The following is an 18,937-nucleotide window of genomic DNA, read 5'->3' on the forward strand; positions in this document are numbered from 1 at the left end:
CCAGCCACACTGCACAGCTTGCCGTTACGTCAACACACTGTTCTGACTCTCTCATACCAGTCCCTCCCTCCTGACATTTGCACATCACATGCCTCCACCTGGAATGCCACCACTTCCATTCCCCTACCACACCCTCTGCCTGGCAAGCTCCTACTCACTCTGAGTCAGCTCAGTTTCAGCCTCTCCCTCAAAGCCACCTGGTTGACAGGAAGTGACTCTTGCTCACCATCAAACGCCCCCTGCCTAGCACTGACCCTGTGCCTCACTGCACAGTGCTTCAGCAGAAGAGAATGAAAACCCTAGGGCCATGATCATTTAACCTTCACTCCTACTGCGGCTGCAGCCCCTGCAGGCAGAGAATGCCAGGAGCCCCAGACAAGACTGCCATCCCCTCATTAGGAGAAGAGAGGCAGAGATCTGAGCATATCAGAGGCTTTTCTGAAAATCCACATAATCCCGAAGGATGCAAAACCACAAACTCCCAACTCCAAAGAGATCTTTTTTTTCTTCAGGGAATTTAAATTTTATTTTATTTACTTATTTATTTTGCTTTAAAGTTCCAGGATACATGTGCAGAATGTGCAGGCTTGTTACATAGGTAAACATATGCCATGGTGGTTTGCTGCACCCATCAACCCATCACCTAGGTATTAAGCCCAGCTGGAAGCCATCATCCTCAGCAAACTAACACAGGAACAGAAAACCAAACACAGCATGTTCTCACTCATAAGGGAGCTAAACAATGAGAACACGTTGACACAGGGAGGGTACCAAAGAGATCTTAACAGCTGTGTCTCCTTGATGACTCTAATACATCCCCTACCTTAAAAGTAGGCTGTGCTCAACTTTCATGACCAATTAATAGGCTGTGCCTTATTTTCCAAGGAAGAGGGCACACCCAAACAGATACACAATGTGGACAAAGGTTTCCAGCTAGAGTGATTCAAGTACTCTGTGAAGCCCAGTCTGACACAAACTCAGCTCACCCATCCTCCTTCTGCACCTATCCTTCATGCCCCTCTGGCCACGTAGGCTGCCGTTAACCTGGAGCCCTGCCATTCTCACAGGGGACAAGCCCCAGACTGGCTCAGGGCAACCCATGGGCTGGGAGGGGCACTGGGAGGGACAGCTTGAGCCGGCCCCTAGCGCACCTTTCTCACGTTATAGAAGTCGCGGTGGGGGTTACTCTTCAACTCTTTGAACTCGGACATTTCGTTTAACATCTCATGAAGGCTGAACTTGGATTCCAGAAAGTTCAGTCGTCGGTGACAATAGGTTTTCCTGCAAGTTGGAGATGGGGAGAGACCATAGTTGAGCAGAAGTCACATTGAGCTCTCCAGTTTGGAGGCCTCCAGCATCTGCCGGGGCCAATCCCGGTTGGAAGGGTCGGGATGGAGCAGGGCAGGATGAGGAGGTTCTGGCTTTCTACAGACCCTGCTGAACGGTTGAGTCGCATCCACAGACTCTGTAAAGTCAGTGGAGAGTCAGGAGATGCGGCAGTAGCAGGCCAGCTCTGGGACGTCAGACAGGTGTTTTGACTTCTAGCTTTAGGCATTTAGAGAATTAACCTCAAGCCTCCATTTCCCATGAGTAAATACCAGGTGGTAACAGCCAAGGTTGAAGTTAAGGGTTAAACTGGTTTATGCCTGGAAAAGGGCCCGACTCCAAGCACAGTGGACACTCACTGAAAGTCTCCCTCCTTCATCCCCTCCTTTCCTTCCTCTTTTCTATCCTCAGCCACTTGTCATTCCTTGAAGAAGGAAGTTGTTGCCCGGAGGACTGATAGCACAATCAAACTATAAGGCATGACCTGCCTACCTTGGGATACAGAGAAACCAGCCCCCTGACCTAATGGCCATGGTCCAAGGACGTCTCAACTCTGAGGCTTCATGACAAGAAGAGGATGTTTTGCATCATGGGCGGATTGGGACTATAGGGATATTTGTTACTGAGACAAAATCTTTGCAAGGACTGATGCCCCCAGATTCCCACCAACTCAAGGAAGGGGCCCATGATTTCTCAGCCAGCAAAGGCCACTGGAGATGGGGGTGCTTACTGCTGTGGCCAACCGCCAGCCCACACCCAGCCCAGGTGCCTGGCCACACACCTGCATCCACACCCACATGGAACCTTTGACCACAATTCATGTTTCCCTGCTGCCTCATGACCCCAAAACAAGCAGCAGCTTCCTTGGCATCTAGTCACATAGACTTTCCATAAGAGCATCTGCCGGCGCTGCCACAGCGTAGTCATCCATCTGCCAGACAGACTCCAGCGTGGACAGAGCACAGGACAGCCTCAGAGTCAGAAGGGAGTTTAAAGGCCATCTCACTCAGTCTCTCTTCCCAAGCAGGTTCCTCCTTGACAACCACCCAGATACCCAGATGGGATAGCCACTGCTTGCACTCCTGCTTGAGGACAGCCTCGGAGGAACCACCCCTGCCCTTCCCATGCCTTAGTTCTGCCCTCAGATTGGGGGGACTAAGAGTCACGCTGCCCATCCACCTTGGGCCCACTATGCTCCTTTGGAGACTGGCATCACAGGATTCCCAGAAACCCAGAGAGGTGGTCCTCAGGTGTGACCAGCACTTCCCATCACCCAGACTCCGAGACTCGCAGGGTCCAGGCATGCTGACCTGCATTGCTGATCAGCCTAAGTGCCCACCAAGAAGCGATGGGCCAAATTCAGGAAGACGGCTGCCCGCCAGGTTAGCTGGGGCCAAGCCCATGTGCATGACGGGGTCATGAAGCAAAGTTCCCCAGGCTCTCTGCATGCTCCCCTCCAGAAGCCCAGAAAACCCAAGGCCTGAAGCAATGTCTTCATCACTCCTCACCAAATACACTCATGCTCTGGGCTAGTAGCTCTCTGCAAGGCTGCTATCCTGCCTGGGGAGAGGAATGACAGCCATTCTGGGGCACCCAGGTGGCTACCAGCAAACAGAAGCTCTGCACTATGTATGCAGAAGGGACAGGAAGGCTGGGCACAGTGGCTCAGCCTGTAATCTCAGCACTTTGGGAGGCCAAGGCAGATGGATTGCCTGAGCTCGGGAGTCTGAGACTAGCCTGGCCAACATGGTGAAACCCCTGTCTCTACTAAAAATATAGAAAATTAGCCAGGCATGGTGGTATGTACCTGTAGTCCCAGCTACCCAGGGAAGAGAATCACTTGAACCCAGGAGGCAGAGGATGCAGTGAGCTGAGATCGCACCACTACACCCAGCCTGGGCTACAGAGTGAGATTTTGTCTCAAAAAAAAAATAAAATAAATAACAGGGAGTACCAAGTCTAAGGCTATGCCAACCTATGAAGGAAAACTGTTGCAGAAATCCACAAAGCACTGAGGAAAGGGGAAACCACGCTCTTTCTGGAATGATTTAAGTATAGGGAACCCCAGGGCACAGCGGTGAGGCCTTTCTCATCTCCTTCCTAAAGAACAGCACCTGCGCAAAGAGAAGCGGCTGCGGGAAAGCTGGCTTACGTGGGACCATCAGTGATGAGAGCCAGGATGTGGCTCATGTCCACTGTGTAGGTCTCCAGGTCGGGGTAGGGCAGGCTGTGCGGCTCCTGGCGCTCCAGCATCTTCTTGTTATCATACACAAAGAGGATGCCTCCCTGCATGCGGACCAAGTAATCCAGGTTGGGGGGCGCATCATCCAGGCAGTAAGGGTCTTCCTGGGGCAGTGGGGGAGGGTGGAAGTCTGCAAAACAGGATTGAGGATGGCAAAGTACCCCTGACCTCAAGAGTACACATGGGCTCAAAAGACACGGAGGCCTGCCCTGGCCTTTCTGCCCCAAATCCGACCACCTGCACGGGCCCGCTTCTCACATGTTCTTCCCTGCTTCCTTTTATCTCATCAGCACTTACCACCATGTCAAACCATGTCACTTCATCGTGGATATTATGCCTTCTCCACTCCAATAGAAGCTCTGCGCAGACGACACTTTAATTTGTGCTGTTCACTGCTGAGTGTCTAGAACAGTCCCTGGCACATGCTGGCACTTCAGCAATTTTAAAAAATTTAACTGAAATGGGTTTCATTTTCCAAGGCACTGCAGGGATCCCAGGAATACTAAAAAGGGCAGTGGTAGATGGGAACAGATTGCACCTGGACTGCCCGGTGGCAATAACTGTCCCTGTCTTCCCACATCCTCCTGAGCCCAGGCCAACTGAGGGGCTAGATGAAGAAGCTACCTCCTCCCTAAAGGAGCAAAGGATAGGAAACTTGTCTCCCACAGAGCAGGGAATGCCAATGATAAAGCCATCTGCTCCCCACCACTATAGGTTAAGGTTAGAATTAGCCAACAGGAGGCAGAAAACTCCTCTATGCAATTTCCCTGCTGTGAGACTTTCAGCAAAAAAGTCCTTTACCTCTCGGATCCTGTCTCCTCATCTGAAATAACACCTCCCTGGCTTAACAGGCTGCTGTAAGAGTTGCAATAGTGTGTATAGGAAAATTCCTTATAAATAGTAATGCACTATAAATAATGAATTACGGAGCATTATTCTTACTATTCTCATGAGTTTTCCTGACTCTCGATAAACTCTGTCTCTGGCCAAGGAATGTATCGATGCTAAATATCAGTAGAGCTGGAGGCTTCAGCTCCATGCAGTTCAGCCAGCACCATCGGGATCAGCTGCCAGCATAGGCAGGAGGAAGCTGCCAAGGCGGCATGACCTGCCTGGGCATCCTCCATCCGTGCTTGGAAGGAGTAGACCATTCCTAGAGCACATGTGAGGAGACACAGAGGGGCCAGTGCAGGCAGAGCTGGAGAGGGATGTCTCCTATCAGCCATGGCCACAGGCCAGCTCAAGAGGCCCTAACATGTGCAGTGGTCTACGAGATGCAGGCAGTTCAAGGCCTAGGTGAAGCTGCAGGCTGAATGCTCAGAAGTTGATCCTTTTCACCATACTCATTCCCAGAACACTGGAGTCCTCTGTCCACATAAAGTACACATTTGAGTCATTTCTATCTTTGCCAAAACTGGGATGGTCAGATTCACTTCCCTCAAATAGACAGGAAAATGGGCCCAAAGGGCTGAGATTTACCCAGGGCTCCAGGTGGTAACAAGACGCTCAAAGTAGAGGACTTGAAATTCAAGGAAGCCAGAGACTGGGGCAACTTGGCACCACCAGCTACCCCCAGAGGCAGCCAGGTCTCAGGCACTGATGCAGACCACCAGCATCTGTGTGCCCCCACCACCAACTTTCAGGAGTGGAGTTTCCTACTGTCCTCATTACAGCCTCTACTGCTCCTAGGTCCTTCTTGGGTGAGGCTCCACCAGGAAACCACCTGGCCCTCTCTGATCTCCCCTTCCTGAATTCTACAGCATAAACGTAGCTACTGTTTATTGAACACACACTAGATGCCAGAACTGCACTAAGTACTTCACATGCATTCTCCTGTTTAATCCTCACCACAGCCCTGGGAGATAGGTATTATTTACATTCCCATTTTACAGATCACATTTTACAAAGTGAGGCTTAGAGAAATATCTTTCCCAAAATCCCAAGAAATTGACAGAGCCCAGATACAAATGCAGGCGTTTTTTACACCAAAGCCTACATCCCCTTCCCAGGGAACATGTCCTCTGTTCCTACTCCCACCCTGATCCACCCTACCACCAATTTGGCATTTACTGACTGATTGGTTGTTTTAAATATGCCACATAAGGCCAGGCACAGTGGCTCATGTCTATTATAATCCCAGCACTTTGGGAGGTTGAGACAGAAGGATCACTTTAGTCCAGGAGTTTGAGACCAGCCTGGGCAACATGGTGAGACCCCCATCTCTACAAAAAATAATAACGATTTTTTTAAAAATTAGCTGGATGTGGTGGTGTGTGCCTGTGATCCCAGCTGCTCAAGAGGCTGAGGTGGGAGGATTGCTTGGGCCCAGGAGTTCAAGGCGGCAGTGAGCTGTGATTGCACCACAGCACAACAGCCTGAGTAACAGAGCAAGACCCTATCTCAAAAAAACAATCCCACATGAGACTGTCTGTCTCCCTGGTGGACTCCCAAAAACAGAGACCATCTTTCACTTCTCTCTTAATTTCAACTGTTCAGCTCTGCACAGGGTTAGGCATGTACCCCACATAGAATCAATCCTTGCGGAGAATCATCAAACATCAGTGTGGAAGCTGCCAATGAAAGGGCACTGTCCTTAAAATACCATCGGGGGAAATAGATCGAGCCAGCAAAAAGCCCTGACCAGCTTTCAGTCCACCCACAATTGGGACCCAACCTCCAGCCAGAGCTCCATACCTGGAAGGCCCTCTTCTGGAGATGCAGTATCGGCACGCTGATGGCCCAGGTACTGAGATGTGATCCGTGGGAAGCGGTGGTAGGCGAGCCGTGCATACTTCTCCCGGATCATCAGGGCCTTGGCCAGGCTCTTGGCTGCCTGCTCATAGTCCTCCAAAGTGATCTGCAGAAGGGAGGTATGCAGGAAAGGGTTCACGCAGCAGGCCTGAGACTGCCACCCTTGGAAAGTTCTGCTTGCAAGGATGGCCTTTGCCTGGTGTCTGGGAACCTGGATCTCAGAAGGGTTCTCACCAATCCCTGACTAGTAAGAGTGGCTCACTGGGTCTAACCTGTTTGTACAAACAATATCGTTTATGCTAGACACCTTTCCTTCTGGGAGCCTGGAATTTGGGATGTGCTCTGCAGATGTGTGACCAGCCCTAGTAAAAACCCTGGCACCAAATCTCTAATGAGCTTCCCTCTGGTAAACAACACTTCTCACATGTGCTGCCATAAATCTGATGTTGAGGGTATTCGGTATGTTCCGGTAACTCTGCTGGGAGAGGACCTTGAAAGCTTCACCTAGTATTCTCCATGTATCTCTCTCTTTACTGATTTGTTCTGTATCCTTTCACAGTCATACAGCTGTAACTATAGCTATCTGCTGAATCCTGTGAGTCCTCCTGGTGAATCATCCAACCTGGGAGTGGTCTTGGAAACCCCCAACACAGGAGACACAGGAGGAGTTAGAGTCGCTGGAAGAGAGATGGGTGCTCCAGACTGCACACCCAGAAGCTGGCCTCACATGCAGCTAATTAAACCACAAGTCTCTTTCTGCACCAGGCCCACAAAGGGACAAAGCCCGAGTCCTATCCCTGATGGCGATGCGTACCACCATTTTCAGCTGAGAAAATTCATGGGTTCTTCAGATGTCAAAACGAAAAGCAAAAGCAACTCCTGCATGCTCAGCCTGCTCCTTTGCCAACCCCACACTTCTGATTAAATCTGTTAATCACCCAACTCATCCAGGCAACAAGCCCCATTGTCATGTGTTATGTGCCAGAACTTCCATAGATTTCATTTTGCTCCTTACTGCAACCCATTTTGCAAATGGGAAAACTGAGGCCCAGAGAGGATAAATCACTTGCCAGGAAGCTACAAAGTCAAATTTCAGACTCTAATCTGATTGAGTCCCAAAGTCTAAGGATGTTCTGCTTTCCCAGAGCAGCCTCATATTCAAAGATGAATGAGATACATTCATCAATGGTCTCATTAATCTTAGTCTGTTTGGGAAGGATGAGAACTGCAGAAATGTGCTTAGGGAGACAAGTAGCCAAATAGACACAATGGGGGGTAAGAGGTGCAGCAGAGGGAGGCACTGCATGCTGGTGGAGCCTGGGGCGGGCCTGGGGGGCTGGTGTCTGAAAGTGTCCTCCTCTGCTTTAATTTTGAAACATTTTAAACATAGACAAGCACCAAAAATAATATAAGCTAACTTCTAGAGCTGACAATAATAATATTTAGCATAATTCTTTCAAATTTCTCACAAGTTTAAATAAATAAATCATCCCAGACACAGCTAAAAACTCTACCCTCCTCCCTTCCCTATCTTCAGAGGGAAAAAGTCTGAATATATTTTCCCTATGCATGCTTCATAATTTTACTAATACTACTTCTTTCTTTTTGTTACGGTGGTAGATTCTCCTTTGCTGCCTCCAAATGTCCCCACAGGGTATGTTAATTCCATTTTACACTTTCCAGTGGATGGCTTCTGAGAGCAGCAGGAATAGGTGAGCAGACACAGACATCTTAGACAAAAACGTGTCCCTGCCAACAACAAAGCCAAACACCTTCTCTGGGGAACCGATGGACCCAGCATCACAAGGGGCTCAGGCCACGGCCAAAGACATCTGAGAGGATGCTCAGGACCGTTCAGCTGGTGGTCAGTCCACCTTGACTCTTGCTTTCCAGTGACCTGCCCAGCTGCCTGAGGCTGAGTGAACACCAAAGACTCGTGGTCAGGATGCTGATCTCCAGACAAGGTTTGAATGGTCCCCAATCCAACCTTAACTCCCGTCCATAGGAACTTAATTAAAATAAACTACGACACATCCTCACAAAGGAATACTATGCACATATTTTTTAAAAGAACAAATAAGTTTTTTATATATTGATATGGCATTATCTTTAAGATGTACTGTTAAGTGGAAAATGCAAGATGTAGTATAATGTGTATAGTAAACTACCATCTGTGTAAAAATAACCTATGTATGCATAATTAATTGTAGGTACATAGACCATATATGTGAGAATACATAAGAAACCAAAGCCAATGGTTGCCTCTGAGGAGGAGAATGGGTGCCTGAATAACTGATACCATTTTTGTATCTTTTAAATGTTGTACCATATGCAAGTATTCTCCGTTACGCATAACAAAAAAAATAATAATTTTGATAGCTAGGGGAAAGTTTATAGGAAGAGCAATAAGCTGCATTGCTCTCTTGGATTTACCATATTTTCTACAGCTACTGTTAAAAAGAGAACCTAACAAAGCCAACTGAGGATTAGTAGTGAGTTGGGGCCAGGGAGATGGAGCCAAGTTTAACCCTGGCACTAACTCAGTGATATTTCTCTCCAAGAAGTAGGCATTCAGAAAAATGCATCATCCAATCAGGTTAAATTAGCACATTTTCAATGATTGCATTAACTGACTTGGTGTAAACTAAGCTTGTTCAATTTCTAATCAAGATTCTCTCTTCCTGGTTGAGGAGGTCTAGTTATATTTAAGGGTACTGAGCCCACACATGTAAAAAGAGATGATTTAGCAATAACGAATTTCACACAAACCAGTCAGTACCATTACTTTGAATCTACTAAACATATGGCAACACTGAAAGGCCCAAGCCAGCACCTTTCTCAATGGGCTATGGGAACCTATGCCAGCTTTCTCGACTTAGAGAACCTGTGGAACTTATAAGCCACAGCCAGTGTGCCAGCCTGCAGCCCGGGGCCCTCCTCACAGGGAACCGGCAGCCACTGAGACATCACACCCACACCCCACAACCCCTGCTAGGACCCTCCTTGCCTCCTGTGCGTCCTCTCCACCTTCTCCCAGACACCCACAGACAGGGCCAGGCTCCAGAGGTGGGCACGACCCTGTGGCCCATGGGGCCCCTGGCCTCTGCATGCAAGGCACATCCAATACTCCCACAGACACCTTACCCCGGCACAGTAATCTCCGCTGATGGTGACCCGCTGGAACTCGGGCATGGCATAGGGTGTTGGCGTGGGCTGGTAAGTGGCTCCAGTGAGCACAGGGGTTGTGGGAGACATGGCCGGACTGGTTGTCGGGGGGCCCTTCCAATCTTGCTGTGTCGGCATTTGCAGAGACAGGGACTGGGACCGAATCATCTTGAAACTTTTCTTTCTAAGAGCCAAGGACAAGGAAAAGTGGGAGACATCAGCAGCTACTCAGGGCAAGTGATAAAGACTCTTAGCTGTGTGTGTGGCAGGAGAATTTTGCTATGATTAACCACTGGTGCTGGTGCTGGCACTACCATTAAAAAGCTTCTAGTTATTAATGCCTTCCTCTTACACATGTCTGCATGAGAAAGAACACAGCCCTCGAGACACCCCTGCCTAGGGTCACCATGCACTGCTCAGGGCTGTTACACAGCCCACAGAAGATGAAAGCAGGCAAATGCCCCAGGAAACAGAAAGACAAACGGCAGACCACACTTCAGGGGCTCTAAAACCACAGGGCACTAGAGGGGAGGTAATATGAAATCATGTAAGCTTTCCCCACAGTGTGGACAGCATGCTAGCTTCAGAAAACACAAACTTTAAGTCCCAACATATGAATGGTCTCGGGAAGGACCAGGAATAGGGTCACAGAGAGACAATCACACTGATTTTCACACATTTGGGGCATTAGAGGCAGAAGAGATAGGGATGCTCAATGAGTCCAATCTCCGTTTTACAAAGAAGGAGTGAGAGAGAGCGCTCAGGACCCCCCATGGACTAGCGGCTGCCAGCCAAGCTTACAGGTATCACAGGCCCCATGGTTGGCAGCAGACCTACTGGGTGCCAAGGAGATCTGCAAGATTAGCCTGCTTCTCGCAGACCCTTTCCCATTTCTTGCACAAAGTCACACTGCACGGTGGCTGCTCCAGCCAGCCTCCACCCCTGCTGCTCCCTCCTCTAGCCTGTCGTGTGCCATCCCAGCTGCCGCCGCCGGAGCAAACACAAATCTGTACCTCTGTTGGGGGAAAGGGATTGATCAGCACCAAATTCAGGTCCCTCTGGACCTGTCACCTTGGCACCAAAAGATGATTACACTGACTCTTGGGCCCAAGGTTGGTTTAAAATGCCACAAGCCCATGCTTATTTGCAAGGCTGATTTGTGATTACTCCACCTTCCTCATTAATGAAATAGACATCAGATGATGTCACCACAAATCTCTTCTTCAGGAAGAGAATGGCCCAGCCTTAAGGTGAGGCCATCAGCACTCCCCTCCCACCTCATGTTTCTTTCTGCCTCCAATGGAACCCAGCCTCCCCGTGATGCCACCCCACAGTGTCCAATGCCAGCCACCAACTAACTACCTGCCCTACCTTGTGCCACGGGGGCCCAGTAGTTTCGTGAGTGTTTATTCCACCACAACCACAGCCACCAGCAAGTACTCAGTGACAACTGTGACCCACCAGAGCCCTCCTCTTCTCCAGGCACCAGTGTGACACCTGTAGGCCTGGAGAAATTGGTTGATCCCCAAATGGGTTTCAGGGCTTACCCGGAAGCAGCTGTCTTCCTCTTGGCCAGTGGCCAGGTCTCCTCACTGCCGAGTTTTCAAGAACCACAGTTTTCCTCCTGTGTTTATACACCCAGTGCTTACCATGGTCCTCTGGTTCTCACCTGCCTACCCTCTGTTATCACATCTTTGGGACAAGGCTGTTTTCACCTGTAAGATGGAGGTGGCTCCTTTCCAGGAGTTTACCTTCCCCCTGCTCCTGGCCCTGCAAAGAGACGCACTGGGCTGCTTCAGGAAACTCAACCTGAGCCCAGAGAGCCCTCAGCTTCAGCTTTCCCTGGACTGTCCTCCATCAGATGGTGCTTAGCCAAGCATCCTACTCCAGGGTTGCCACTTTGTCAGTCACTCCTCAGAAGCGGATTCACCTTGAGGATGAGTTCTCCCTTTGGCATCTTTTGGATGTTCTCACCCAGAGGAAGAACCATTACTTTGGGCTCTCTCACACATTCTGACCTCAGCTGGGTCGCATGACATTCTAATATCTGTGTCACTCACATGCCTGCCAGGTAATTGTTTTTATCTCTATGCAACCTCACCCCCAAATGCCTCAGCCAAGGCAGCCTGAGGTCTGGTCCTACCAACAAGAAGCAACAGGTGACATCTAAGGTGAGCAACAACTAAGAAAAGTTTAAAATACACACACACACACACACACACACACACACACACACACACACACGCAACCCAAATGCTGGGAGATTGCCTAAGCCACTGGCCTACCAGGCTGTTCATGTGCTTCTGCCCCAGTGAGGAAGCTAGTTCCCACAAACTGGTGCCCAAAGAATTGTCCTTCTTGGGGATATCCATTATGGCAACAACCTTGGTCTTCAGATGAGCTCCAGATTACCATGTATGAGCATCTGTGGGCCGGCAGCTCAGATTCTGCAGGCACGAGGCATAGGTTTAATCACAGATGGGCTAACTCCTCAGAGCTCACTTACCTTGGGCTTGGAAGAACCAGAAGTCACCCACAGCTTGTATCTCAGGAAACTGGAAAAGTTGTATGGAGCCCAAGGATGACCCTGGATTTGTTTTCTATTGCTGTAGAAAAAATTGCCACAAACTTGATGGCTTAAAATAACAGCCATTTATTAGCTCACAGTTATATAGGTGAGAAGTTTGAGTGGGCTTGGATGGGCTCTATTCTCAGGGTATCAAAAGCCCAAATTCAAGATGTTAGTCATACTGTGCTCTTGTCTGGAGGTTCTGGGAAAGAATTCACTTCCAAGTTTATTCCAGTTGTTGGCAGAATTCAGGTCTAGTGGCCATAAGACTGAAGTCCCAGGCTGTTTCCTGGCTTTGACCAGGAAAGAGGTCAACTCCTACTGACCTCATTCCAATCCTTGCATATAGCCCCTTCATCTCCAAAGCTCGGAGTGGTCATTGTGTTGTGGTGAGTCTGTCCCGCAGACTCTGGCTGAGCGACAGATGAAAGACATATGCTGACACAGGTTTTTGCCTAGAGTGCAGCTAGGGTACCACACAGCTTACAGACCCCAAAGAGGGAGTGTGGCTATGCAGCCCCAATATGCCAGAGACACTCACATTTATTTAGTACAGATTTAATGACAAAGGTCTTGAGCAAACACCATTTGTGGGTAACTAACATTGCCGACCCCCCGAGTAGAGAGCCATCAAGCGTGCGGATGAGCAAAGATTGGTCCTAGGACAACATGAGTAAACAAGCTATTTAGATAAACTCTCTTACATTCCTTTGTATCTACTCTTTGTCTTTGCACCTCAGGGTAAGGACAGCCACCTTCAGCTCATTCCTTCCCAAAGCTTTGCAAAACCCCCCTGCCTTGCAAGAAGGTTTTTACATCTTTCCTTATAATTTTTCCTTCCACCTTGACCAATCTCCTACATCTCCTCTTTTTCTGTTTTTTTTCTTTTGCATTAGGTTTTGTTGACTGAAGAGTATAGACGTTAGCAACAACATGTTTGCTGGGCATGGTGGTTCTAATTCACGCTATGGCTTCGCATCTTAGAATTAGTAAATAACATAAGACAAACATGAGTATAATCAGTAACATTTTTTTCAATCAAGGAGTGACCTGTATTGTTACTTGACACCTTAGTCCAATGTGTGCTATTAAAGAGGGATCCCACAGGGGGTATAATAATCCTTCTTAGCCAAGTAGTTGTGTTGTTAGAGGCTGGGAAGGGGGTGCCTGCCCAAGTATTAGGGCAGATTTAGAAGATGAGCTCAATAGAGTGTAGCAAGTACACATTGCAGGCAAAGTAAGAGAAGAAAAAAGGAACAATTATCTGGCGTGAATGTGTTTGTGCCTGGAGCACAATCTGCTCAGCCTCCTGAGTTGTCTTCTTCGGCATAATGTCTGGAACCTGTGTTGTCCAAAGAAGCTGCATTTTCCGGGGCTGCAGGTCTTGTAGGGTTATTTCCTCTATTTTTGATACCAGCTTAGGTTCTGGCCATGCTATGGTAAGGTTTGATGCAGCATGCTGGAATCCAAAGAGGACTTGAGGGGGTGTGAGCACAAGCATACCCTCTTCCCCATGTTAGCAAATCATTTGGACCATACCATACATTACTATTTACATGTTTCCATAAAACTGTGGGGTTTATGTCTTGAGAGGTTTTAGCAAAGTGGTTTTCTATAGCTGATTGAAATTTATCATTTAAATTTAAGAAATTAAGGGTAGATAAGGCTTGTGCTAGTAGTGATGTCATAACTTGTTGGTCTGCTTGATCATTTCCATAAGCCAGTGGGCCAAGCAGTGAGCTGTGTGCTCAAATACGTGTAATAAAAATAGGATATGTTCATTGATCCAGCAATTGCTGAAGTCAAAGAAAAGGTGCACACAGGGTGGGCTCAAGAGTGGACTTAATGAGGGCTGTCTCAAGGTTCTGCAATAAATAAAGAGTAAGCAGAGTCACTAACAATATTAATGGGCTGAGTGTAAAAGGTTTCCAGGGCCAATACTGGGCTCCAACCTCAGCTCTCTGAGTGCCAGTAAATATAGATCAAGTGAGGGAATTATGTGGCTTCCACCAGAATGGCTTTTCCTTTCTTATCAAAGCCATCAGTAAACAGCATTAAAGAGGTTTGGGGGAGTGAACTACTTTTGTAGGCATAACTACAGGGCTACAAGATAAGAACTGAAGTAGTTTGTCAGCAGGAAGGGCATGCTCTAAATAAATGGCCTGCATAATCAGACAGTGCTATCTGAAGATCTAGAGATAGGGGCAAGACTGTTTTGAATTGCTTTTTATTCAAGGGAATTTTTATGACATCAGGGTCATAACCTAGCAACTGATTGCATCATCTGTGGCCCATATAAATGACTTTACTAACTAGCTGGATATACAGAGATAGTGTTTTAGTCCCAGCATGTAAGCAAAAATCCCATTCTAGGATGCACAGTCCTGGGGCCATCTGTCCTATTAATCCTGTTAGGGAATGGTTAATAGGAAAAATAAATAATTGGAATAAATATCCTGGGTCTATGAGATCTAGCTGCCCCTGATAAATAGCTTGCACTGTTTCCTCAATTTCGTTTTTTGCTGTAGAGCATAAATACCTGAGAGAATCCAGGGCAGCACTGCCTTTAAGACAGAAAACAGGTTTTGCAACTTATCAGTAGCTATACCCAAGGTTGGGCGAAGCCACTTAATATCACCCAGTAATTTTTGATAATTACTTAAGGTACGTAACTTGCCAGTATTTAATTTAACCTTTTGAGGTTTTACTGACTCAGAAGGTAGTATATAGTCAAGATATTTCCAAGGAGAAGATATCTGTACTTTTTCAGGTGCTATGATTAAATTTCTTAACTGTGTATTCCTTTAGACAGAGGCATATAAACTTAAAAGTACTGGCTGTGCTGCGGCTGCCAGTAAAATATCATCCATAAAATGAATAATCTTTCAATTAGGAAATTCTTTTCTACTGGGGAGCAAAGCCTGATTTACATGATACTGACACTGCATTCCTTGAGGAGGCACTTTCCAATGAAATCAAGGAGCTCACCTTTCATTATTGATAGCTGGTATTATAAACACAAATTTTTCTCTGCCCTGTCCTGCAAAGGGAATAGTATAAAAGCAGTCTTTTAAGTCAATAATGACTATAGGCCAATTTTGAGGAATTGCCACAGGGGAGGAGACCCCCTGCTGAAGAGGCCCCACAGGCTGCAAATTAGCATTAATAGCCCATAAGTCATGCAAAAGTCTCCATTTGCCAGACTTTTGGGGAATGACGAAAATGGACGAATTCTAAGGGCTGTTTGATGGTTCTATATGGCCGGCTTTTAATTGCTTCTCAACTAATTCATGGGCTTGCTGTAATTTCTCTCCCTTTAATGGCTATTGTTCTACCCAAATAGGATTTTGAGAGAGCCACAGCAGGGGTAGTGGAATAATAACAGTGGCCATTATTAGAAAGAGGTTTGCTGTTTACATAATTCATTAAATTCTGCCCTCCAGAGGAGGTATGGGCTAGCCTCTAAAGTTGTTTTAGCTAGCACTGACCAGTCTATGGGGTCATATGGAAGTTTTCTGCTATGGCTTTAATTTTTAGTAAATAGGCTAGCGGCTTTGTTTTTTCTAATGCTTTTTCTTATTTCTAAGTGTTGAAATTAATGGGTTTATGTACCTGATTGCCTTATTGATTTTACATCACTGGGCAGGCCAAGAGCTTCCCTTCAAATGCTGCTTGTCTAAGACAGGGTCCTACAGCTGTAGTGTCTCCCTTGTCTTTTTTTCATTTTACTGGGGGAGGGGACTCAGGGAGAATCTCTGTCTCCTCTGTGGCACCTTTACCTGGTAACTGTGGGGCTGAGGGAGGGAAAGGAGATGGTAAGGTAGGTGAGGGTTCCTCCTCCCTTCCCTTCTTAAGGTCTTTGTGTAGAGCAGGGCCAAAGCAGCCCTAAGGCCCATAATGTTAAAGATGTTACTGGGACCCATTGCCCTTGTGCATGATGTTGTTTCAGATTTCTTCCCACTTGTTCCCAGAGCTCTAGGTTCAGCGTGCCTTCTTCTGGGAACCATGGGTCATGGGAAGCAACAGTTTGCATTAGGTCCCTTAATTGAGCCTGCATAACTGAGGTTTCACTAGCTTTAAGTAGCTATTTCAACATTTTTATATACTGTTTCTGTTGGGCAGACCAGGAGCAGCTTTGTCATCCCTAAAATAGATGCACTTCCTGTCACATGAGGACATTCTTGCTATCCAAGAATGCTATCCAAGCAGGTGGGACAGTGGACACACAGACCTTGGCCCATCAGAAGGAAGTGCTTTCTAAGAGGAGAACCAAATCAGTTTTGTTTACACACACACTCACAGACACACTCACTCATTGTATTAGTTTGCACTGCTATAAAGAAATACCTGAGACTGGTAATTTATGAAGAAATGAGATATAATTGGCTCATAGTTCTGCAGGCTGTACAGGAAGCATGGCAGCATCTGCTTCTGAGGAAGCCTTAGGGAGCTTTGACTCATGGTGAAGGCAAAGCAGGAGCAGGTATCTTACATGGAGTGAGCAGGAGTAAAAGGCGGTAAGGATGGGTGGGGGAAGTGCTACACACTTTTAAATGCCCAGACCTCATGAGAACACTATCTCTAGAACAGCACCAAGGGGATGGTACTAAACCATTCGTGAAGGATCCATCCCCATGATCCAGTCACCTCCCAACAGGCCCCACTTCCAACATTGGGGATTATAATTTGACATGAAATTTGGGCAGAGACACAGATGCAAACCTTTGACACTCATACCCAAAACACCCAGTCACTCAGCTCCAACCTTTCATCTTTACTGGCTGGGCCTCATTGTCTATAATGGATGCTCGATACGGGCCTGGGGAGGTAGAATTTCTAAAATGGGCCCCGCAAATGTCCCTCCTTAATCTCCAGATGGTGCAAATAGAATGAGTTATCACTCCTGTGTTGATGTTATGGAATATGGCACAGTTGACCTTAAGATAGGGGGTTATTGGTAGGCCTGATTTAATCCCATGAGCTCTTAAAAACAGAGCTTTCTGAGAGTAGGAGGGGAGCTCAGAGAGATTCAAAGCAACAACACTATAGGAGATCTGTCAGGATGATGGGAAAAATTATAAGGAAAGATGCAAACCTCTTCTTGGAAGGCAGGGAGGTTTTGCAAAGCTTTGGGAAGGAATGAGCCGAAGGTGGCTGTCCTTACCCTGAGGCAACAGGCGGGGAGTAGGTACAAAGGAAGGTAGGGGAGTTTATCTAAATAGCTGGTTTACTCATGTTGCTATCCAAGCCCACAAGACAAAGAAGTGATCGGGTTACCTGGGCTGTTGTTAAGCATCTCACCTGCCAGCACCTGTCTGGTGCCCCACCTGCTCTAGGGCCCTTGGTTGCCCCTGCCAATCACTAAGTCCCCTCCTTTACCCTGCTGCACTACCCAGCCATCCTCTACTCTAAGGAATCAGGCTCCCCAGGGCCTTCCCTGTACAGCACTCATATGCTAAAGTGAGGAACCCTTCGGGCCCTCGTTGCTCTCCTAGTGAACAGCCAGCATCTCCCCAGGGGCTGTCTGAAGCCCACTGCCCTGTGTGGTCTGTCCGGATGACTACCAGGCAGGCAGGGGCACTAGAGCCAAGCTTTCACCAGGCTCTCAAATGTCTACTATGAGCCGGGGACTACACACAGACCCCACTTCATTCAATAAACTACTGTGTGCCAGGCCCTGGGGGTAGAGGAGTAGATAAAATGTAACTCCTGCCTCCAGGGGCCGACTGTGATGGCCGAGATGAACCAGACAGTTCCAAAGATTGCTATCATACGATGTGGTTGGTGTAATGAGATGCCCTGGATATTTTGGGATCCCAGAGGAGACACTTAATCCAGACTGGGGGTGGGAGCAGTGGACAATGGGGTCAGAGGGGGAATATTTCAGAACAAGGAGGCTGGTTTGAACTCCTCCCCAACACACACTTAGCTCATTGTGTTAGCCCCTCCATATGAGAATTGTTACCCTAAAGGTTGGAACCAGCAGTCACAAACCAGCACAGGGTTTTGCAAACAATGGGAATCTGAATGCTGTTAGGTGGGACAGGCATCCTCCACTTCTACAGGCTCTCTCTGCTGCTGCTCACACTGCCCTGGCATTGGATCACCTGGATCTGGGACTCCCATCTATGGAGAGAACCAGGAGGAGCTGGTACCTTCGCTGTACTTGAGACCAGAGGTCCCAGCCTATCTCATGAAATATGTTGCATGACGGGCACTATAAGAGGGGACCCTGCAGAGAGTGCAAGGGCCCACAGAGACCACTCACTCTGCATGCATAGCCAGATGACCAGCATCCTGGCAAGGTGCGTGTAACTTTGATACTAATACTTTGCAGCCAGTCATTTGTGAAAACTGACAGCCCCACCCTCTGTCTCTCCCTGAGCTCCCCTCTAGAAACCTGACCCCCTCTTCATTTCCCCCCACCCCCTCCTGACCTACTGTAATTTCCACTCACGTCCCACCATTCACCTTCACTTCTCCCTTCCTCAATCCTTCCCAGCTGCCCTTCCTCCCTAAAGACCCAGAGATAAAAATGAAGCACAATCTATACTATCTGTTAAGTGTTACAATCTCTCTCCCTAGCTTTGTTTTTATTTTTACTTTTATTTTGAGACAGGGTCTCACTCTGTGACCCAAGCTGGAATGCAGTGGCATGATCTCAGCTCACTGCAACCTCCACCTCCTGGGTTCAAGCAATTCTTGTGCCTCAGCCTACCAAACAGCTGGAACCATAGGCACACATCACCACACCCAACTAATTTTTGTATTTTTTGTAGAGATGGGGTTTTGCCATGTTGGCCAGGCTGGTCTCAAACTCCTGGCCTCACGTGATCTACCCACCTCAGCTCCCCAATTTCTCCCTAACTTTTTTTTTTTTTTTT

At 47.7% G+C, this 18,937-nt stretch overlaps 1 protein-coding gene across 11 annotated transcripts in view; it reads right to left on the reverse strand.

The window, feature by feature from the left end:
- Nucleotides 1-18,937, reverse strand: part of AMPD3 (adenosine monophosphate deaminase 3) — a 57,993-nt gene that overhangs the window by 24,384 nt on the left and 14,672 nt on the right. For 9 of the 11 annotated variants that reach the window (XM_037728417.1, XM_017500291.2, XM_037728420.1 and 6 more), the window contains 4 exons: nucleotides 9,464-9,668; nucleotides 6,263-6,425; nucleotides 3,479-3,698; nucleotides 1,152-1,281 (listed from right to left, as the gene is read on the reverse strand). In XM_037728417.1, the coding sequence (XP_037584345.1) occupies nucleotides 1,152-1,281; nucleotides 3,479-3,698; nucleotides 6,263-6,425; nucleotides 9,464-9,668 (718 nt within the window). Of the gene's footprint in view, nucleotides 1-1,151; nucleotides 1,282-3,478; nucleotides 3,699-6,262; nucleotides 6,426-9,463; nucleotides 9,669-11,990; nucleotides 12,132-18,937 lie in introns of those variants that run through there. The other 2 variants (XM_017500292.2, XM_017500293.1) reach the window with 2 other exon arrangements.

This window comes from Cebus imitator, unplaced genomic scaffold (assembly GCF_001604975.1).
Source record: "Cebus imitator isolate Cc_AM_T3 unplaced genomic scaffold, Cebus_imitator-1.0 Scaffold265, whole genome shotgun sequence".
In the NCBI taxonomy this organism is placed as follows: domain Eukaryota; kingdom Metazoa; phylum Chordata; class Mammalia; order Primates; family Cebidae; genus Cebus; species Cebus imitator.